The 23,649-nt window shown below is 42.4% G+C and overlaps 2 protein-coding genes across 2 annotated transcripts; one reads left to right on the plus strand and one right to left on the minus strand.

The window, feature by feature from the left end:
- Positions 1-589: 589 nt before the first annotated feature.
- On the minus strand, positions 590-8,085 carry LOC119547849 (putative inorganic phosphate cotransporter). The gene is made up of 5 exons (XM_037854879.1): positions 7,688-8,085; positions 3,194-3,375; positions 2,423-2,869; positions 1,729-2,352; positions 590-1,326 (listed from the first exon to the last, which is right to left on the minus strand). The coding sequence occupies exons 1-5, from the start codon at positions 7,725-7,727 to the stop codon at positions 1,126-1,128; spliced, it is 1,494 nt and encodes a 497-aa protein (XP_037710807.1). The 5' UTR covers positions 7,728-8,085; the 3' UTR covers positions 590-1,125.
- A 7,725-nt stretch (positions 8,086-15,810) lies between these two features.
- LOC119546588 (WD repeat-containing protein 81) lies at positions 15,811-22,568 on the plus strand. Its single transcript, XM_037853002.1, has 4 exons — positions 15,811-17,676; positions 17,794-20,201; positions 20,264-21,845; positions 21,907-22,568. Exons 1-4 carry the CDS (start codon positions 16,037-16,039, stop codon positions 22,139-22,141), a joined length of 5,865 nt encoding a protein of 1,954 aa, XP_037708930.1. The 5' UTR covers positions 15,811-16,036; the 3' UTR covers positions 22,142-22,568.
- Positions 22,569-23,649: the final 1,081 nt, after the last annotated feature.

The following is a 23,649-nucleotide window of genomic DNA, read 5'->3' on the forward strand; positions in this document are numbered from 1 at the left end:
ATTGGACTCTATGATTGGACTCTATGATTCGACTCTATGTTTCGATTCTACGATTCCACTCTATTATTCTATATCTACTCTATGATTGGACTCTATGATTCGGTTCTATGACTCGATTCTATGATTTGACTCTATGATTCGACTCTATGATTCGACTCTAATATTCGACTCTATTATTCGACTCTATTATTCAATTCTGTGATTCGATTTTATGATTCGACTCTATGATTCGATTTTATGAATCGATTTTATAATTCGACTGAATGATTCAATTCTATGATTCAACTCTATGATTTGACTCTTTGATTAGACTCAATGATTCGACTCTATGATTCGATTCTTTGATTTGATTCTATAATTCGACTCTATGTTTCGACACTATGTTTCGACTCTATGATGTGATTTTATGATTCGACCAAAGACTATAAAATATATATTATACGTACTTATTATATGTAAAAATATACATATAATATGTTATCTATAGCTATATTTAATTTGCTTTATGGTATATAAATCAAGATCAGTTTCTATAGTCCCTTTAGAGTATTAGAGAAGCTACAACCAACCTTATTGAATGACAACGGCGTTTGGTATCTTGGTATGCTTTATACACTTTATTTGACTAACGTCATAAAAACAGTAATGTCTTAACAGAACAGTTAAAAACACGTTTCACTTTACACATTGATCAACAATCTAAAATGTACAAATTATTTCATCATTTGATTTAAAATACGGCAATACGAGCTCTGTGCACACTAAATCTTAAACGTGAAACGCTTTTTATTTAAATACTAAATAATAATTAAGAGAGTACGTTGCGTGCGCGGCTTAAGGGATTAGGGAAATGGGTTATCCTAGCTAATACAGGAATACACATAGAAGAACACTGCGCACGTTGGGGAGTGTAAGTAAATTCGCTTAAATTAGTTGGTTGGCGCCTTAGCCAGGGATCGGCCAGATCGGGAATACTATAAAACTAGCAATCTGAACAACAGGCACGGCGCATACAGTATGACAATGCCCTTGGTATCGACTCGTTGCGGATCACGAATCCACGTAGATAGCATTTTAACTAGATTACAATGTATGTGTATATGGCACTTTCGTTGGCGATCCGCCTTAAGAGCTCTGCTCCAGACCCCTGGACTTTCCGGCTTCCGGCTTGCGCTCCTGCGCCTCGAAGTCCACGGTGCGTGGCTGGATTGGGGCGTTGTTGAACGGCTGTACCTCTCCGGAAGCCCAGATGCAGTAGACTACGGCGGTGACGCAGAGCACGCCGAAAGCCACCCAGAACACAAGACGCCACTCCAGCAGCGAGGCCTGTGGGTAGCATAGAAAAAAGGGTTGATTAAAATCCAAAACATAATTTCTATGATCTATAGAAAATCCGGAATTGTAAAAAAAATTGTAGCTTAAGATGGTAACCATGATATAATAAGGAACACATAGCCACATTAGTCAAATTTAGCTTCTGATTCACTCTTACTACTGTCTTAATATATGGTTTCTTTAATCAAAAAGGTTACAAAACAAAACATAATAGGCCTCTTGAGAATATTTATATTTATGATTCATGATTCTGTGATTTATTGACAGTGACAAAATGTTCTCTGATAGGTAAACTTAATGCAGAAGTCTAGCATGCAAACCCAATGAACTTAGACTAATTAAGGTGGCAACAGGAAAATATTTGTACAGATCTTTTGCAATCCCTATACTCACATTTGGTGTCATCACGCCCACCAGATATGGCGTAATCACTCCAGTGATTGCTCCTATTCCGTTGGTGATGGCCATCAGGGTTCCGGCGTAATTTGGACTCATGTCCAGGGGGCTCAGCTTCATGCCCGCGTAGTAAGCGCCCATCAAACCCATGCAAATGGTGAAGAGAATCACGACGAGGACTCGATCGCAGCCGGCGTACGAGGCGCCCACCATGAAGACGGCCGGACCGAAAGCGGCCAGACCCGTCATCAACTTTCGGGTGTTCGTGGTGCTCATCCAGCCACTGCGGATCATCCAATCGGCGACGAAGCCACTGCCCACGGACACTATCCACATCATGATGTAGGGCAGCGAGGAGTACAGGCCGTTGGCCTTGATCGAGAACTGGAGGACGTCGGCCATGTACTTGGGCAGATCCGTCACCATGATGTAGAAGCCCCAATCGTGACCGATCTGGGCGGACACCAGAGCGAACATGGGCAGGTTGGTGAGGATGGCCTTCCACGGGGTGGGGGGCAGGTCCTCGTTGCGGCTAATGGTGCCAATCTCCTTGATCAGATACTCGCGCTCGCTGGGCTTGATGAAGGGATGCGAGGTGGGGTCGCTGTAGCAGAGGAAGACCTACGAAAGGGAATCGTTTGTACAACGGTCTAATATTTATTCCTCATAGGGAAAGCTAGGCTGTACTCACAAAGATGGCAAACCAGATGCATCCCAGACCGCCGAAGAAGTAGAACACAAACTCCCAGCCATAAGCATCGATAAACACTCCCGACAATAGGTTGCCCATGATGGTGCCGACTTGACCACCACCCAGCACCAGAGCACCCAGCTTTCCACGTTCGTTGGCAGGAACCCAGGCAGCCAGCAGGACACTCAAGGCGGGGAAGGTGGTTCCCTCGCCCAGACCCATCAGAACTCGGGTCACGATCAGCCAGTCAGAGTCTCCCTTTTCGATGGCCAAAGGCGTCAGCATAGTGAACACGGCGGTGGACAGGATTCCAAGGCCTAGGGTCCATTTGCCGCCAAACTTCTCGGCCAGCAGACCGCCGGGGATGTGGGTGACAATATAACCAATGTAGAAGGAGGAGAGGATCAATCCTTGCAGCTCCTCGGACCACTCATAGTTGCCGCCATTCTAGAAAGGAATAGGCACAAGGTTAACAATATTTTTTTATGGGTATAGTAGATCTGCTATTTATAAATTCTTGGTCGATAGCCATTGAAAATATTATGGTTTAAAGCAAAACTTATAGATTTTAAGATATTAATAAACCAAGTATTGAGGTATATTTATATATATATTTCTAAACAACCATTTAGGTTTAATATTATTAATATAGTTGATATCTTCGTTGATCGTTTCGTTTCTTTAAGAAAAACAATATTGATGGCTTTGGTTCTTTAAGAAGGCTCTATTTCGATCTCTATTGATCTTTTAAAAACTATATGTTTAACTTACGCTAGTTCCCACGTCCAAGTCATCGGGTTCGCAGATCGCTGTATCGGACCCGTCGTCCGTGGAATTCTTCTTGACGACCAGAACCGTGATGGCCTGCGAGAGACAGACGCGCATCGTGTAGGCATTCAGGATGGCCAGGAAGCCCATGATGGCCAGGATCACTCGCTGCGGGATCACGAAAACTGCGGGCGAGAAGATCGAGAGCGGAATTGACGTCAGTGGGTGTCTTCGGGGGCATTAATTAACTTGCCGGGCAACATTTGTGGGCCAATGCGTCAAGCTTTTTACGAGCTGAATGGATTTGCGTCTCACATACTGTTTAGGCAATTTACTTATTTAATCTGGTTAGCGTGCGAATAAATAGTTTGACGGGTGGCTCAATTGGGTACAAATCAATTTGCGCTGATAAACTTCAAATTGCACTTGATTGCTGAGGCCCTATATCAATTGGCGGAGCTACAGGAGCCCATTTCAATAATATCTCAATTTAAGCGATAGGTATTTGAAAAAAATGGCTCTTAATTGAATAATTTTAATATTACATTAAAAAAAAAACAAAGTTGCAGAAAGTGGGACATAAAAAAACTTGATTGAAGTTGTACATTTTAAATGCGACTTTTCTTGCTAAATTATATTTACTCAAACAAACAAATTACATGAGAGTTATCATTTGCCATTGGCTATGTAATCAATTCGTTTTATAATTAATTTGTTCAATGAACTTCAGATGCAATTACTAAAAAACATTAAAAACAGTGTAAAATAAAATCACAATCGATAATCAAAATCCTATGATGTAATTGTGAACAATTACCTTAGAATCCACATTAATTTATTTAGGTAGCTGATTAAGCGTGTCTATCATTAAAGACTTTAACCAAATATATTCGATTCAGATATTGAATAGATATTTAAAATAAGCGTGATGACACCTACATTTGAATTTTTAATGGGCGATGGCTGGTCGTTTAGCTTCAAACCAGTTTTAAACCTCACTGATAAAGAAATTTTGCATAGTCTACTGCGTTATTTCATTCAGAAGTCAAAGAATATATTAGGTCTGTTCCGATTTCTTGGCTTCGGCAAGACTTTCGTTTCTGAGTCCGAGTTCTGGGAATTTTCTTATTTAAATGACTTGACGTCACTCAAGACCTCTATGAATCATAAACTCTACATATTTAAATAAATCATGAAAGTTCTAAATAAGGTTGGTTCTTCCAATGTACATGCAACTAATCTTGCTCCAATCAACAGTTATTCACGAACTCCATAAATAATAATTTTTTCACAAGCAGTGATTAAATGTATTGATTAAATATTCTATAAACAATTTGCTGATATATGGCCGTCTTATAGTTCTTTTGAGCCTGAAATTTATTTTCTGTCATTTATGGACTCCATTTATAAATTATTATATTGCTTAAGTAGTTACTCAATTGCATTTGAAGAATTCTAGAAATTATAGACCTACTTCCTGTCTCGTGAGGTTTATGGCTCGTGTTTAAGTTTAGTATGAGCACCCTGCCCGAAAGATTAGGGCTATCTAAACGGCGCTATACACTCGTACTCGCATGTCGCTCTATCAATCACCAGGGTTTGATCGACGGGCGTAGCTTATACGATTGGCCATATCACAATGAAATTGTTAAGCGGAATTATGTCAGATAAGGCCAAGTGTAGAAGATCTGCGATAAACATTTGGAGTGCAATCTCAAGTGTGTCGAACAGGTAACCGAGAACAATGACCATAAACCAATGGCGGGAGGCACTGCCAATTAAGTAATGTTCGACATTTGATAAATTTATAGGGCTCGAAGGCAAATCACTTTGATGGGCGGGCCATCTACGGAATTCGAAGGTCGAATTAATCGAGTTCTCGGACATGCTGGGTTAACATTGACCCATTTCATCCAAAAAAGATCTAACAAGAACGGCACGCCATAATACGGATAGTCTGCATTCCAAATGAGCAAATAGCTCGGGTTCTTGGGTAAACACAATCAGAATCCAATTCATGACAATATTATTAGATCACCCACAGCCACCGAGAGCTGTTGTTTTTGACATTTAGCCACGACTCCGCCTACGTCAAAAGTATATCCAAACACGCGCCTATAAAGTCAAACAAGCATGTTTGTCTTTTTAATGGGATGCGAAACTCCCTTAGTTTATGAGGGACTGTTTCGCTTTCGCAATAAACCCCATCGACGTCACTCGCTGACAAGTTTACGAGTATTTTCCCTGTACATTAACATTAATAAATCTCTTGCTGCTGGCAAATTGCATTAAAGCAGTGGCCGGAGCTGGTAAAATTAACAATGTGTCAATATTTGACGGGTTACTTATCACAGAAATTCGACAAGAAAATTTATTCGCGCTCGCTCCACGAGTGTCAAATAAAAAACAATTCGTCTAATATGATTACCATGTGATAAGTTGATAAGCGGCCATATATGTAAATGGGTGCTAATCATATCGCTGCCCGCCGAGTACGGTAATATTTCATCCACCAATCACGCTTAGTGGCGTTTATATATGACCGCTCTCGATCTAAGGACCATCGCAACCGATAAGCCATTCAAGATTTAATCAGAGTTTAGTAACGCAGCCTTATCGCGTAAATAAGTGGAAAATGAAAGCTAAGTGGAAGCCTCGCTGGGGGAAAGGTGAACTTACTTTCCAATAAAATTTAATCGCACTGCGTAATGTCTATTTGTCACATTCATTTCTATATAATATAACTGTTGATAAATGTATAACAATCGAATTTGTTAAATATTTTATGGGCTCTAACAAACCACAAGACTATTTTATTTATGACTGACTCATATAAAAATGGTATTCTAATTGATACCTAGAGAAACTGTCTGGTTAGCTATATAATACAATTAAACTAGTTTAAAATGTGGGAATTTTTGAAAATGAATTGATTACTTTGTTTAGTCAGCTTGATGTAGAATTATAGTGGTTTTTCTCTTAAGATCTTTATAGCAATTTATTAGACATTTAGGAACTGTTTGCTCTTTAGGCTCTCAGAGAATAGATATTATATATTATGATTGTCGATTATTATTGTATTTAATTGTCATTTAATGTGATTAACGTAGGCTTTTCCATTGTCCAGTCATTTATATCCGTTGCAGTAATGAGAAAATGAAAACAATTTCTTCTGTCTGTCTGTAGACTGTTGACATTTCTGGGTCTATGACTCTTTGTCCAGTAATCGGGAATGTCCAGTGATAGCCCCGAACGAATAAACACCATTTCTTTTGCTTGCGTTTCCGCGGTCTTGCGAAAATTATGTCAATGGGCCGGGGGGCAGAGGGTCGTCTGTAGCATGCGATTGCTGCATAATAATACACAAGCCAGATAGGAGGCCTTTGCAAGACCCTTCCATATGATAATGAGACTTTGAGCAACTGGGACGGGCAATAGAACAAGGCTATTAGTCGGGGTAATCGCCATAACTCAATAGCAATGCGTAATGCCGACTGCCAATCGGTTGATTTATGACCAACTTGTAAATTTTCTGGTCATTAGTCTTACAAAAAACCCTTCATTGGGTGAAATTTACAACCTACAAGTGTTTTTTTGTTCACTTCATATTTAATTTATTTTCACTAAACTAGAACGAGGCAGTTTGGGGAGCTTTTTTCAACAACCTTGCCCTGCCCAAAAGTTAATTAGTTAAACATTCTAATTGGAAGTTACATGAATATTTATTGAATCAAACCCAAACCGTTCCATCTGTAAAATAAGCTGTCAGTGGCTTACGTGATTTTCCCCTTTGGACTCCATATATTTCACCATTTATTTTTGTAAAGCTCTCACAGAAGAAATGGTTGCCTAATTCGACGACGAAAAAAGGCCAGTGGACGGAATTCTTTATTGCATTGACCTTGCCCAAAAAAGAATAGAGCGAGATGGGGCGAGGAAATGGTAAATGGGCAGGGCCATAAACGGTTCTACAAGTCCATAATAACTGTTAACGTTTTAATGGTCGTAATCGGGGAGTTCGAGAACCGATCAGAACCGAAATAATAATGATATGTTGCTTCTAGCCAACTGATTATTCACATGCAAATCGTATGCAAAATAATTACCAATTATGTGGACGCATGCCGGGAATATTAAGAGACCGCATAAAAAGAGAAGCACCAACAAACAAAACCCAAACAAACGTGAAATGCGAGACACGAAGCGCACAGAATACAAAAAATCGGAAGTGGCAAAAGCGTTTTGTCATTGTTTTCATTTATGCATTATACAGCATACACACAATACATTTAGGATTTAATATTGCTGTCGGTCAATGTCGGTTAACTTTAGCTCTAACCACTCGGATATTATATCAAGAATGCCCCCCGAATCGCAGTTCAACGATCGGCCGCACATTCCGCACTCTGAGTTCCGCACTTCCTGATGAGAATGTGAGATAACGCCGAGCGATCGTATCGCATGCGATCCTTTCTGAGGATTACGGATAACACTTACACCTCGACAGGCTTATGCCCCATTGCGGCTGTTGAGTCATCTCGGGACTGTTGTTCTGCTGCGTCAACAGGTTGGCCAGTTCCTTCGCCACGGTTACGGGTTTAAGGACAACGGCGGATCCTCAATTCGTACGGTCGCGCACTGAACTCTCCGATTTTCCTCGATTTTCCCCGGTTTCGAGGCGAGTTTCTATATCGGTTTCTTAATTCCTTGGCGCACGCGCAATTACGAAAACGGAGATGAGATGAGATGGAGAGAGAGAGAGAGTGGGCTAACACTTTCGGTTCGATGTTTGCTGTCTCGTTTCGATTTTAAAACAACTGTTGATCTCCCGATTCCGTTGCCGATCGCTAATTCTCTGGATTCTACCGATCCGCGCACGCCGCCTGCCAAATTACAAATGACAAATTATTCCCGCCGACTTTAGTTTATATGAGAGCAGATAAGCGCCGCTCCGCTGCTGCTGCGCGGTCAGCGTCTCTGCCGCAGCGGGAGTTTTTTTATTAGCTGCCGGCCAACGATCGTGTATCGCTATATTGACAAGGAGTTGACTCGTTATACTTGTTGTACATACTGCCACAATTGAGCACTGAGAGAAATAACTGCCAATGATTAATGTAGATAATTTTGATTACTGATTGATACCTATGGTCCTTTGAAACAAATTGCAATTTCGAACAACCCCAATTGCATTTTAATTTAGCCTTACTTTGGGAAACATTGCTGATATACTAAAAATAACTATTTAAAGCGATCCAATCAACAACGAGTTATTATACACATACAAAGTTCTATTCCATCCAAAACCATTAAAGTTTAATTATAATGATTACACGTGATTTTCAGGTCTCGCTTGGCATCAATGGTAGCTTGACTTTTAGAGAATATAAAATGTGAAAGATTAAGATTTGAAAAATATGTTTAAGAACACACAGTTCATGTTCTAAAAAGATTATTATGCCCTTGGCAATGTCGTATGAAATGATTACTGATGTAACAAAAATATTCACACAATTTTAAAAATAATCTGAACATTTTGGCTACATAAGTCCATATAGATGTTGAGATCTTGAGAAAGGGCTATATGTAGCATTTTCATTATTGAAATATTTTACCACCCATAACTAAAACAAATAGAATTTTCTTACTCTGCATGTATGAATGAATGTTTGTAGCACCTCCACCTCATAAAAACTCTCGCTATCTTGGCCGATCCAATACGATCCAATCGACCATCGGGCCTCCGCATGCGTGGAGCATTCCAACAAATGCAACAACTACCACAACTTTCAGCTGCGCCGCCAAGGAACTATGTTTTATTTGGCCATTTCAAGCTTGATTTCGATTTCAGTTGGTATCAGTATCAGGCGAACAATCGATTCTGCGCTGAATACTTAACGGTTTTCCACCACCGCAGTCACAGTCGCAGTCGCAGTCGAAGTCTCACTTGCACGCGCTGACTTTATGTGGCTCTATAAAAAACGGTCAAATCGAAAAAAAACCCACCAGACTATGTGCCAAACCGTGCACCCTGCTCCAATTTAGAACTAGCGAAACCGGAATGCACGAAACTTTTGCCAACAATGGCCAGGCAGAAAAGCCATTTACCAATATTGGTAGCTGCACCCTGAGAAAAATGCGTCTATCAGCAATTTCCCCAACGAAACTACATTCATTGGTGGACTTTTCTAAGAACTTTCCAGTCAGAGGTCCTTATCTTTGGCATTCTCAGTGTATAAACATTATGTTTTGCAATTGAAATCGATAAGTTTTATGATTAAACTTATATTGAAAACTCTCTGATTAGGGCTAGAAATAAATTTCCCATATAGGTATGATTAAATTTGGAACAAGATTCGAACCTTATTAAATTTTGGCAAACAATGGGCCTTAATGAAACATGCAGTAATAAATATTTTTAGTATTGGATTTCAAAAAATAAAGTTTCAAGTAAAGGTACTTTGTCAGGATATAAAAACCATTTTTTTTTATTTCTTAAGTATGTCAGAACAACAACACATATCTTTGTTTACCCATCCGACCATGGAAAATATATAAAATGAGACTTTGAGAGACTTCAGAGTGCTGATGATAAGTTTAATCATCCTAAAGATATATTACAGCTAAGACTCTCTGTAGTCCGTAGAGTAGGGTGTTTGGTAGAGAGCGACAACTTGTTGTGGCTCCAATAGAATCAGTTTAGTAGTAGTTGCTGCTGTTTTTTGTTGCACGTTTAGTTAGTCAGCAGCGTTTACCGGTTAGAGGCGGGTTTCGACTTTATGCAATGCAATTAACTACGAAACAGAAGGCGGGAGTGGCGGTGGGAGGCTGGCGGTCGCGAGAACAGGGAATGCTTATCGTTTTAGTCGGCGGGTGAACCACCTCAAACCGCCCCTGACACTTCTATTGTACGATCCGTATTCATTTCAGGCCACTCGAATGCCATTTCAGACTCAGTTTCGATTTCAGTTGATTTTCGCCCGACTTTTATATATACAAGTAGATATATCTGCATAACTTGGGGCACACACAAAAACTGACGTCCGAATTAACCAGTTACAGATGCGGTTCAATGCAGCTAAGCCGGGGACTAAATATACATTCATAATTTTGTTCTATATATAAATATTTTATGAGGTGACTGTTCAGCGAGTACGCAAAGTACTGACGCGTGAAATACAATACGATCTGAAATATGTACTTACAGATGTCTCAATGAAATGTACTTAAGGGGATTTTCGTATGTCCGCCTCCAAGTTGGCTTAAGATTTGGCACATGCAATATCTGTACTGCAATCATTCCCTTATCGCCGGAAATCTAATCCATTGCCGAGCACCCTCCAAACCGAAATCCAACAGAAGTATGCCATGCTTATCAGTCAAACTTTGCCATTCTTATCGATGGCACACTTTGTACGGACTTAAGATCAGCCAGGTGACAACTGCATATATGCACACCTCGTCTAGATAACCTGCATTTACTAAGAATCCCCAGTGGCAATGGGAATATTCCATCTCTGGGCTAATTAAAAGAGACAAACTTCAATTAATGTGCACCCCATCAATTAAACACACGCACATATGATCCATTTCGAACGATCCATGCAATCCGATAGGATCCAAGCTATGCGAGCTGATCTTCAAACTCGTTTAAGCGTTGTCATTTCGAGTTGACTTTACCAAGTCAGCGAACCATGCTGCGCAAAATGAGACGACTCTGCAATTTAAATGTTTGTCCAAATTAACATCCAAATATTCAGAATATATCAACCGAAGTCGAATTTTAAATATATGTTGCGTCCGGCTGGGTCTAGAATCTAGCTAAAACTGGCTCCAACGTCCATGACCGAAAACGCCGCCAGTTTGAACTGGTAATCGGACAGACGGACAGATGGACACTCGGACGGACGGACAGACCGGCAGACAGACACATAGCACTCAATATTTAACTCGCATACCAAATATTTTGCGTTATATACTATAAGGCAAATTAATTGAAGCGGCCTGAAAGTCTTTTACATTTGATGTCCATTAATGGGCTGTGGCGGGCGCCAAAATATTTATATCAACACAACATAATACTCTGGCAGGCGGATACATTCAGTTTCAGAAACGAAAGCAGCATGATACATATTTCGTAAGCTTTAAACAAATTTACAATCAATTTTGTATTGGAATAGGTACATATTCTAATCATATTTGCCTTATCAATTCAGCAATTAAAAGTATCACGAACATGCTTTATGTTTTTTATTTTGAAAATAGCATCAATAAATTATGATCTATTTCATAGATAAGGTTCGAAAATATAAATATATACTTTCATTTCAAGAGTATTTCAGAATTCGCATTGGACGAAACCAGTATTTTCCTCTCAACTTTACTCCAAAGACCTTTAATTCCATGGGCGCACAACATATTAAGAGGAAGCCAAGAGCCGACATGTCTCGGCCAATTAAAGCCTCGAAGTCAAGTGGAAATTTCATCTGTGGATTGAAAAACAGTGTGTGTAGAAGGACAAAAGCCAGGAACCTCGAATCGTTCGGAGGGTATCAATCATGAAGATGTGTACATATGTCAATATACACAATTACTTAAAAATATTTTTAGCTCGCTTTAATAAAGACCATTTGAGTTCTGGGCACTGAAATGGCAATTTAAACGGGTTAGATGATAAATTTCCCTAGGAAATTTCTTCTCGCAGATAGCATAAATTATCAAATGCTATCTTTATTAGTGGGATCAAAGATAATGATGATATAATCTAAAAATATAGCAAGTTATACCTGTCAAGATAAGATACCGTGTATATCCATTTATACAACCTAAGTTGTTCTAAAAATTCCGCAGATGAGTAGTCAGTTTAAGATATAGTTTTCAAGGATAATTTTATTTTTACACCTATGGTGTTTTTACCTATTTGTGATAAAATCAAAATAACTCTAGCTTAACTCCGTACATTTTTAAGCACATGCCTCTAACGAGTTTGTAACGACCATAAGTCATTTACGCGAAATCTCAACAGGTGATCGACATCGGTTAAGGCGAGAATAGTTCAAGTAAAATGCAGTAAACAAGCACTTAAATAATTAAAATAGCTACCACAAGTAAATCGAATAATAGAGGCAAGGAAATTGCCACGCAATTGACATTTCGAGGGTCATCGATGATGACAAGAAAATACTCGAGCTCACAGAAATAAAACCGTCACGAGACTCGAATTACTTGGCTAAATTGGAGTGGATTGGATTGGATTGAGTGATTGGTGCGAAGAGATATGGAGGGGGGTTAAGTGATCGAAGGTTGGCCATTGGGTCACGGGGTTATACGAGTTCTGGGTTTTTTTCTGTTCTGTTCCCCGGGCCATATTGCCTTATTCGAGGCGGTCATAAAACTAAATAAACTGCGGGACGGGTCGGCCAAGGTTGGCTATCTTAAATATGCCTTTTACAATGGTACTAACCATAATATCGGTCCTAATCTTTATAGCCGCCGGAGACTTTATAATGCGACTTTGTACCAAGGCTCCAAGGAAAAGATAAGATTGGTCGGGGAGGACAGGTGGGAATCTCCGCTCCAACTATGGACAAACAGAACTGTCAAGTATGAGGCATAAAGCTCAGTGCGTTAAAAAAAAGCCCATTATACTATATAGGCCTGTATATACCGTGACAGGCGAGTCCCATTGATACTGATTTATGGGCGGGAGAACGACCAACTGGGGATCGTTCCAGGGTGCGTCATCCACAAGGTGTTTAATAACTTAATTGGCCAAATTAGCTCTGATCACAGGCAGTCGTGTGCGCCGCTTTATGAGGCAAGCGAAAGTGCCAAAATCAATTGCCCTCGTATATAGAGTATTTTTAAAAATTCCATTATTCCCGAAGCCGGGGGCTGGCGCTCTGCTTCGATATAAAATAATATAACTCCATATACTACACATGTAATAAATAAGCACACATTTTAATTGTTTGCACAACTCATTTGAAGTGTGAAAAGTGGTAAGAACTTTTAGCAGGTAAACACGGTCATTCCTTACGCCCCTCACCATGCAAAACATTTAATTGTGGCACTTTGCAAATATTGAGTTCGAGTGAATTTCCTAACAACATCTGGACAGGTGAACCTGGAACCGGAGACAAGCCTTTAACACGTGATTCTGTTATTTATATACAATATTTAAGCCCGCTAATTTGTGCGAAACGGAAGTGAATCCGTGCATCGGATTGGGAAAGGTTCGCCGGAGCTTTTGGGGGCACCGAAACCAGTTGGATTCCATAATCGCATTTTTTATAGATACATTAACGATATTGCTTCTGTATACTGTATATATGTACGAGTCAACAGAGTAATCTAATAAATTATGGTCCCCAACCAGATTTGTGAGAAACTCGAAGAACCATTTGACCTTAAACTTGGATGCTGTTTCTGGGTTCTTTTAAGTACCCACCGCAAACAGGAAAAACTGAGAGAGATGGGGATAAACACTCTGCAGAAGGCGGCAAAATTCAAAACCGACCAACTCATTGATAAGATTATAATTTCGGACTAGAATTCCTTGGGTAGAGGAGCGTGGGAATTTCCATTAGGACAGCAAACACTTGAAATGGGGTGGCAACAAAAAATCATAGTTTATTTAAACTTTACACTCAGGGAAAAACACCTTGCTTAAATCAAGTGCAAACAGCCTTGACTTAAGAACGATTTCATGCTTACCATTTAAAAACATTCGTGCTGAAAAAGTTTTCACATTGGGCACGTTTTGGATTTAAATATCTAATAGTTTCCAACTGTTTATTCAGGTAATGACAATGCCCGCGGGTGACAAGACTTAAGCAAACTTAAAATATAAATATTATTTAGATATATATAATTTATTTCAGTTTCCAATACTTATTTTTTTTACTAGCATATTAAATTTACAATATATGAATATTGATTTTAGAAATTTTCGTCTTTAAATCATGCCTGCAACTTTCTTACTTTTTATTAAGTCGTTCTTGTTTTCACTACAATTGCGACTAGATTTAAGAATTATTCATACTTGATTGTATACCGAAAGGTTCTGAAACCTTTTCATTTCATTTTTTTGCCATTTTTGCTCGGGTTCTGTATTTTCCATGCTTGGCGAAGTTATGACACCGAAAATACTTGATTTAAGCACAAAATACTTGATTTTTTGTCTGAGTGTAGGCGTTGAAGAACTTTAAGTTAATTTTTCGCATTTTTATAAAAATACATGTTAACATATTTTGCACATATTTACATTGTACGTAAAGTACTTATAAGCAAGGCATAACAAACATTTCAATATTCAAAAGAAGTAAATTTAATAGCTGCACTCAGAGAAAAAATTAAGTTTTTCGTGCTTGAATCAAGTATTTTCAGCGTCAAAACTTCGCCAAGCATGGAAAATCCCAATCCCAAGAACAAAATACAGCTTTCAAGTAAAAATTTTTAAGATAGAAAATACTCGATTTCAATCAAGTATAAATAATTTTAAAATCTAGTCACATTAAAGTAGGTATATATATCTAAATAATATTAATATTTCAAGTTTACTTACAACTTGCCGCTCACGGGCATTAACACTGTGTAATTTATGCAACTTATTACCGAGCACTTTCAGAATAAACAGTTGGGAATTTTTAGAGTAACATATATTTAAATCTAAAATGTTCTCAATGTAAGACCTCTTTCAGTTCGAACGCCCTAAAATAAAATTTTAAACTCAGACTGCTTGTATTTAATTTAAGTACGGGGTTTTTCCCTGAGTGTATAACTTTGGTTGGCGGACCCGTTCTAATCCAAATACAAAACTTATGTTGACTTATCAATTATATTTGTTAATATTTGGTTTTCCAAATTCCCAAAGTTGGCTGCTGATAGCACGCCCTTTGATTACATTTGCGATTATTATCGGTCAAGTGTTTCTCACATGCGTCGCATGCCAAGTTTACAGCTGCCATGCAGGAAGGTGTTGACATCGGTTGAGAATGCTGAAAATGAACATGTGTGCTCAGCAGTGGCAAACGCAAATACCGCTTCTGTGGACTTTAGCAAATTGCTGAACTTTGTTTTAATAATCTTTTAATCAACTAAAGTTAAATGTTCTTAAATAAAAAAAAAAAATATTTTAGAACATTTAACTTGACATAACAGATAACTTTTGTATATACGATGAAGTTTTTTTTTTAACTTCACTACTAAAAGGTAGATTTTTTATATTAAAATAACAAAAATATTTTTTCTAGTTGGTTTTAGTTATTTTAGTTTTGTCGAGTAAAATAATTGAACCCGTTTCCATGTGCACAGATAATAAAGTTAGTAAAAGGAATACCCATTTTTTGTTGTGCAATTAAATTCAAGAGCGATCAAATAAAATTATTATATGTAGGTATAAATGCCTATGCTTACATGATATTCTTGTTTTTTTTTTGTTATTTAAGTTAGTTTTTATTTTTAACTGGCGTTATTTCCCTTATCTTGTATTTTAGTACATTTTATTGTTTGAATTTTCGCGGCTAATGTTCTAAAACGAAATTTGCAACTCGGCAAACTAAAAAATACCATTCAGTATATTGTTACATATTCTTCAGCCACCAACAGTCTGGTCACTTTGTTGAACAGCTGATTGTTTTCGCGAAAAAAGTCTTAGCGTTCTTTGATAAGATAACAGAAAATCCTCGAAACACTCAATAAATCGGAGAGCTTAAGCCCAAAAAGCCTATGGCGGCAGCAGATCGAACCTCGCCTAGTCGAAAAATGTGATTGGGCCACGGCGGCAGGCAGCAGCGGATCAGAAACGCAGGATCGCCAAGTTTTCAGTTGGAGCACCCCCGCAGGAAAATGTGCGACAGCGAGCTTATTTGGCCGGAGATTGGAGTGGACCCACAGCATGTGTGCGAGGCGGGCGGCGAGGGGAGATTCCAAGTGATCTGCGACAAGGCGTGGCTGCAATCGCTGGAGCGGAACAGGCGACTGACTCACTTTCCCAGTTGGCCACAGTTGGATCGCAGAGCTTATCCCACGGGCCAGTTGGAGCACCCGTGGACGCGGATTCTGGTGCAGACCTATCGCAAGCAGCCGCAGTCGAGGGTATACCCGCTGCCCAGAATCAACGGAGAAGGAGCCGCAAGCGACTTGCCCCTCTCCTACTCGCAGGCAGTGTCCTTTGTGGCCCACACCAACTTCAAGCACCTGTGGGAGGAGGCCTACAAGAAGTACAATGGCGCCCATGTTAAGCTCTGCAGGTCTACGCCTTCAGCGACGTCGACAAAGCCACCCAGTGGCCAGGGACAGCTCCAACCGCACGATGTAGTCCTCAAGGAGCTTATCCAGCGGGTATATCAATGCCCCGTACTGCACTGTCAACTAGATCGTGAGGAATATGGCGAGGCACCCAATGCTATTTCGAACACCACAGGCAACTGTCATGCCAACGTCTTGCCCGCCCTGGTGGCCATCGAGTCGTCCACGCACTTCAGCGTCTTTTTTTATCCACCAGCCCTGGAATGCAGCCTGTATGATTGCATCACCTTCAGTCCGGCACTATTAGGAAAGAATTACAACAAGACACTCTTTGTGATCTACCAGATCCTGCAACTGGCCAAGCATCTCCAAGGACAGGGCCTCTTTCTAGGCGATCTGCGTCTGCAGCATATTGTGCTTCGCGAAAATCTTTGGCTGCAAGTGCTCCCACGCCTGCAGTGCAATCTACTTGACGAGGAGCCAGCGGGGGTAGACATGTCCCCTTTAACTCCGCTGGACAGCGATGATTTGGGAGAGGCGAGGGATACACAGCAGCCTTTGCCCTCCAGCAGCACCGTCTTCGACCTTCGATTCGCCTACGATCCCGCCCACTTCAATCTGCGCGAGTATGCTGAAATGTGGTGTAATGGTCAGTTATCCAACTTCGACTACCTGACCATACTGAACAACGCCTGTGGCAGAAGTCTGACCAATGCCGCTCATCACCACATCATGCCCTGGGTAACTGACTTCAATGGGCGCGGAGGAGCCACATGGCGGGACTTGACAAAGAGCAAGTATCGACTGAACAAGGGCGATGTCCATCTGGATCTCATGTACTCCCATGCCAGCCAGCATGGAAGCGCGGACGTCACTTATCAACCTGTTGGCGATCAGGCGCCCCACCACGTCTCCGACTTTCTCTCTGAGATCACCTACTTTGTGTACATGGCCAGAAGAACGCCTCAGGCCATCCTCTGTGCCCACGTTCGTCCTATCTGGGTGCCCGCAGAGTATCCGGTGTCCATTCAGCGTCTCCAGGAATGGACCCCTGACGAGTGCATTCCCGAGTTCTACTCAGATCCGATGATCTTTAAGAGCATCCACGAAGACCTGCCAGATCTCGAACTACCAGCCTGGGCTACCTGTCCCGAGGACTTCATTTGCAAGCACCGAGAGGCTCTGGAGTCGCAGTACGTAAGCGAACGACTGCACCATTGGATCGATCTCAACTTCGGGTGAGTGAGTGAGTGACACATGGCCATTGGGAATTCTGGACTGTTATCGGATATTTATGCATGTTGACTTGTTGACTAGTTGATGTTTCCTATTAATCTTTTTTTAATCCATTTTAGATACAAACTGAGTGGCAAGGCGGCGATTAAATCGAAGAATGTCTGCCTTACTCTGGTTGATCAGCACAGGAATCTCACCCAGCGCGGCATTGTTCAACTCTTTGCAAACGCACATCCTCCGCGTCGATACGCCACGCCCTGGTTTAGTAAAACTGCTCCCAGGCTTAGCCAAATATACGGCAGTCCCTTGAAGCGTTTAGCCAAAAGTACGGAGAACCTGCTAGCTGATAGTGGAACCGGATCATCTCACCTCTCTCTGCGCCTTGGGGATGATGGATCAAGCGGCTCTGTTCACAGCAGCTCCGCATCTGCGTCAGCATCTAACTTCTATGCAATTACCAACTTCATTGAACTGCCGGAGAACTACAATCCGGCATTGTTGCTACACAACCTGGAGACTCTAGAGGCGTTTTATGCCCGCACCTTTCCGCAACAGCGGCCGTCGGCCAATCCCGAGGAGAAGATGATTAGCAGTGACCTTCTTTTCGAGCAGAACTCAGCGGATCACTCCTTTACCAACCAACTTTTTGCCAGTGGTGAAGAAATCCCCACAAAGTCGAAGAATCTTCTAAAAGAGAAAAGGAACTGCCTTCAGCATCTGGTAGGTGCCAGAAAGGAGCGTGATTTGCAAGTCTTGGGATGTCTCATTGTGGAGCTCTTTGCCATGCAACGTTTGCGCCCGCTTCTGATGGGAAATGGTTTGGGTGCCACCTTTGAGGCTCGACTCTCCGCCTGCCGGACTGTGGCTCAGATACATCGCCAGGAACTGCCCAAACCAGTGCGCCGAGTAGTTCGGCTGCTGCTGCAATTGGAAGATGCCGGAGAAGGGGATCAAGGCCTACCACAACCGCCAAGTCCCGCTCAGCTGGTGGAGCCCATGTTCGCAAACTTGTTGCTCCCATTTCCGAGCCATTACATGGCTGTATATGCTCTCGTCAGATCTCTACATGCTTTTGAAGCTAATGCAGTGCTGCTGGAGTTGCACACCCATTTCAGTTGCAAAGGAGGAAGGGAATGCGTCAGGTACACGGAGATGGATCGTCAGAGAGTGCTCTTCGAGCGAAAAATCGCCGAGTGTAAGGTCATGTCGTGCTGTGCACATGTAAAGAGACTTCTCGAACCTATGGCTTTTGCGTATGAGCAATTTACTCCAGTTGAGCTGCTGCTACCACACATCATTGATCTCTTGAGAGACGAACGCACATCGATCTTGACTGCTTGGAACTTGTTCGACCCTATAGCTCAGGCTTTAGGAGTATCGCAAACCCAACAACATCTGCTTCAACCACTACTCAAGCTGTACGATGTGGACGGCGTCAGTTCCCAGGAGGAAGGTGGCTCCAATGGCTCTACTAACAGTGGTGGTCATTTACGCTTCTCCGCCAGCAGTTCGTTTAAGTCCCGAAAATCGGTGAAGCTGTATCACCACAGTTTCCTGCTCCGCCTGATTGTGCGCTTTGGACTCCGCTGTTTTCTGCATCATTTTATAGCACCTCTCATAGAAGCAGTTGGTGGCTACAAGGAACCGGAGCAGGGGAATGGCTATCACTACCACAGTGGCGGAAGCAGAAGGACGAGTAAGAATCTCAACTTTGCCTCGGAAGAAGAGGTTCAGCAGGCAGCTGAACCAGAAGCTAAACCTGATATCGAAGAGCTGTTCACATTCGAGGACGATCATGACAGGGCGTCCACCCAGGACAGCAAATCAATTGACTCGTTTGACATGCGTCCCATCAATAGTGCGGCCAGTGCGGAGGAAGCTCGAGAATCTGATGGATCGCCGGATAAACTGGTTATCAATGAACTTATGTATGGAGCCAGACTATCGCCCGATAAGCTATCTTTAAGAGAGGGTCAAACGCCTCCCGCTTTGGTTCCACCAAATATAGGACCACGCTCGCCCACAATCGAGATTCCCATGTGCCCAACTGCCGGTGGCATTCGTCGAAGTTTCCAGCTGAGCGCCATTGACTGCGATATCGGCTCTCGCAAGAGTGTGGACAGCTTTGAGCTGCTCAACCAGGCGGTTGAACAGCTGCCTCCTCAAGCAGTGGAAACGGAAACGGAGGCCGAGGCCTCGGACTCTCTGCAAGCATCGGTGATCTCCCGGTTGTCGGAAGCCAAGGCCGTGCAAAACAACCGAATCAGCGAGATGAGCGCAGAGAGTCTCGTATGGCTGTCACATCGACTGGGACCAGTGCTCACCTCTCGGTTTATCACCAGAAACCTTCTGAAATTACTGTCGCTATGTTACGTTGGCCAGGAGAATCTGCTGCCGGAGGTGGACGACGGTGGTTTTAGTTCAAGCTCCGATGCGGCCAACCTCAACTACTTCAGCATTGCCAATGCGAGAGTCGTGGGTGATCGGAGTGCCGCTCGAGTTCTGGAGTGCCTCATGTCCATAGCGGGTGAGTTAAAACTATATTTATTTATATATCACCTTCTAACGCTTTGCTTTTGTCCATTACAGCTCTCTATGGGGAAAACTTTCTTTTGCTGCAGTATTTCCCTCACATCAGCGAGCTCATTGGGTTGTGCTCCAAACGAATCACTGGCAGCCTTGAGGGAGCCATTATCAGTTCTTTGCAGCTGCTGAAATACATGGTTCCATGTCTAACGGATGCCAGCATCATGGAGCATCTTCAGCACGTACTGTTGGATGCGATCCTCCTGCCCATACTGCGCCTGCTGAGCTCCACAAACCTATTGATGCCCAGTGGCTACTTGGGACGCTCGCTGTTGGCTCGGAAGTTTCTGGATGCGATTTATGCTTTAAGTGTTCGCTTGGGGTCGGATATGACCCGGGAGCACCTTTGCCAGACGCTGCTCAGTCCGTTTTTCCTGATCTTTAACAAGGCTTTTGGATTGCCCAATGACTTTGCCTGTGATCTGGCTAATCTCTCGCTGGTTGGAGGTGCATCTCAGCAGGAACGTGCCCTGGAGGAGTTAAGAGATGTGTTTGGACCGGAGCTGGCGCATACCGCTTATCTTACTTTCCTACGATTCCTGGGAGAGGCCAACATGAAAAGAACCCTGAGCAACCTGGAATTTGTGCTGACCTTGTGTCACGAGCACGAGCAACCAAGTGACAATGGAAAGAGTAAAGATCAACTGTCAACCAGTGTGAGCTCTGGACAAGATGTGGATTCCGTAGATGCCAGTTGCGAACTGGCCGCCAACAGCTTTGGCACCCAGGTCGTAGGAAATCGCCTCCAAGTGGCCAGAAACAATGTGGAACTCCTCGATATGGTTGCTTATAAGCTTGACCAGATGCCCAGAACTCGACACTTGAAAGGCAACTGGTTGGCCTACTGGCGCAATGAAACGACGCGCAGTGAGAAGGACAATCAGACCTTAAATCTCAAGCAAATCCGGCTGCAGTCCTTCGTAGGTCACACAAACTCCGTGAGATCTATATATGCCCTGGACAATGAGAACAGCTTCATTTCCGCCTCAAAGGACAAGACCGTCAAGCTGTGGTCGTTGCGCAGCGAAGGAGATGGCCGAAAGACCACCGCCTGTCAGTTTACTTACACGGCGCACAAAAAGTCGATTAACTCTCTTGGCTTTTTGGAATCATTGCGTTATGTGGTGTCCTGCGACTCGGGCATTCACCTGTGGGATCCATTTATCGGAAGACCCCTTGGAATTCTAGATGCTCCCCGCCACAGTGCTGTGACAGTGGTCAAATGTTTGCCCTCTCATTCCCCGCTTGTTATTGCCGGAACAGCGGAGTCCACCGTCAAAATGGTCGATGCCAGGAGTTTTGAGTACGTGAACGAGTGGCGGGTATGCAATGCTGCGCTGCCCAATGCTACTGTTCGTTGTCTGGCTGTGGCTCCATCTGGAAATTGGCTGGCAGCAGGACTCTCGTCCGGGTGTATTGTCCAGCTGGACACGCGCACTGGTATGGTGATCAATTCTTGGCGACCCATGGAATGTGATCTGCTGCAGCTGGCGGCACCAAGTGATCAGTTCCTGGTGAGCTCCGCTTTGGATCATAGCCTGGCCGTGTGGCATGCTCTAGATGGAATCATGCACTACCAGCTCAAGTAAGTTTGAGATAAGGTCGGATCAATCATATATAGTTGCTTAAAGTATTATTTTTTCTAGGCCTCCACCAGAACCCGCCCATTTCCTGCAGAGTGTTGGCTCCTCTTTGGTCTACGCAACCACTGGAAACCGTGTGGGCGTTTACGCAGATGTGGCCCACTCCCACGCCTTCAGCACGATCACCAAACTTCGCTCGGAGACATTCCGAGGTGTGCTCACCTCCCTGGCTGTGTTGCCCTTGAATCGAGCCTTCCTCGCTGGCAACGAGAGCGGAAACATTGCCCTGCTTTGCTAGATTGCTGGGGCTAATGTTTGTACCATAATTTGATATTATATTCTAGTTTATTTTATATCCAACGGCACCAAATATTATTTTAATGCAGCTGACACAGGTTGGACGTCGCTAGAAAACGAATTACGCCTAACCCAATAAACTTATGTATTGAGGTAGTGTTTGCAATGCTACATATTTATTTACGATCGCACAACCAGCACCGTCGGATAGTGGAACATTTATAGCGACGTTCCTTAAACATAAAGAAATTAGTCTTATACTCGAAGCTATAATTATACAATGTAAAAGCATTCCAGGTCCACAATTCGTATATATATATATATTTATGTCTGTACAATAGAAAACAAATTTGTATTTACAAGTGACTACTTAAGCTGGAAAGAGGTAAAATATTTATATAGAAATATACGAACACAATAAAAAAGTACAAGATCTATTTTATTTGTTATTGAATTAGACAAGCATGTAGTAAATGTTTATTAGTATTTCTTGGTTATTAAATATCAGGCTTATGTTGAGTATAAACTATTTAAATTTATTGGTTTGTTAATTTTGCAGTCCGATAATATTTTTAAAATCCGTTTTATAATTCGTAGCTTGCAATTGTAAAAATTTTTTACATTGCAATGGAGGATAAAGAAATCGATAAGTAGGTAATATAAAAATGAAATATGCCATCAATCTTAATTAACATTAAACGGAAGCCTCGTTCTTGGATTACCGATATGATTCATGCTCCGTGCTTCGCGATAACGACTTTCTATCGCAGTAGTAATCGTAACCCTGAAACCAGTTTGCGGGACGCGATCAGAATGATTTGCTCGTTCAATTTTTCGCTGAGTGCTTTTTTCTCGATTTCCTTTTTCGCATCGCCTTGAGCTGGGCCAATGAACTTGCTGGGAGCAGCAGCAACCACAGCACGGCAGCAACATCCCAGCAGCAATATCACAGCAGCAACATCACAGCAGCAACGGACATTGCATTCGACGGCTGGGATCTCCAGGGTCTTGGCGGGATGTGGGGCGAGTGCGAGTATCTGGGAGATCGTCCATTCGGAGGCGTTGCATTTATTTTTGGGCGATGCCGATGCCGATGCGGAGATGGGGACGTTGTCGTCTCTTTATGGCAACTTTTTTGCATTGGCGTTTCTGTTGTGCTGCTGTTGTCGCTGCACTTTTCGAAGTCTGGAGTCAGGTCGACTTATGCGTAAGGCAATGATTCTGGGCGCTTGTTACAATGAGGATTTGCAGAGGACAATAGTGCGTCTAACTCCGGCGGCACCACTGCCACCCACTTTTGGCCACTGGGAATGGGACTCTCAGCCAGGTGGCTCTGGACGGGATTGGGTTTTTCGGTCGACCCCAGCGAAGTCACCTTGAATTTAAGGAGTCCACGTCGATGCAGTGCGTAATCTGCGGGGGGATAATGAGGTCTTCTCCACCAATTCTCTTCCACTCAGCAGATGGCACCAACTAGTTGGGCCTTCGAAGGGGTTCTCCATATGTTGC

This window comes from Drosophila subpulchrella, chromosome 2L (genome assembly GCF_014743375.2).
Source record: "Drosophila subpulchrella strain 33 F10 #4 breed RU33 chromosome 2L, RU_Dsub_v1.1 Primary Assembly, whole genome shotgun sequence".
NCBI lineage: Eukaryota > Metazoa > Arthropoda > Insecta > Diptera > Drosophilidae > Drosophila > Drosophila subpulchrella.

What these genes read in the sequence shown, in the direction of transcription:
- LOC119547849 (XM_037854879.1), bottom strand. Translation starts at nt 7,727, where the DNA reads ATGACTCAACAGCCGCAATGGGGCATAAGCCTGTCGAGGT. An exon ending in ACTTGGACGTGGGAACTAGC is followed by an intron (nt 2,870 to 3,193) that starts GTAAGTTAAACA and finishes ATTCCTTTCTAG; the next exon opens with AATGGCGGCAACTATGAGTG. An exon ending in TGGGCGTGATGACACCAAAT is followed by an intron (nt 1,327 to 1,728) that starts GTGAGTATAGGG and finishes TGCTACCCACAG; the next exon opens with GCCTCGCTGCTGGAGTGGCG.
- LOC119546588 (XM_037853002.1), top strand. Translation starts at nt 16,037, where the DNA reads ATGTGCGACAGCGAGCTTATTTGGCCGGAGATTGGAGTGGACCCACAG. An exon ending in TGGATCGATCTCAACTTCGG is followed by an intron (nt 17,677 to 17,793) that starts GTGAGTGAGTGA and finishes AATCCATTTTAG; the next exon opens with ATACAAACTGAGTGGCAAGG. An exon ending in GTGCCTCATGTCCATAGCGG is followed by an intron (nt 20,202 to 20,263) that starts GTGAGTTAAAAC and finishes TGTCCATTACAG; the next exon opens with CTCTCTATGGGGAAAACTTT.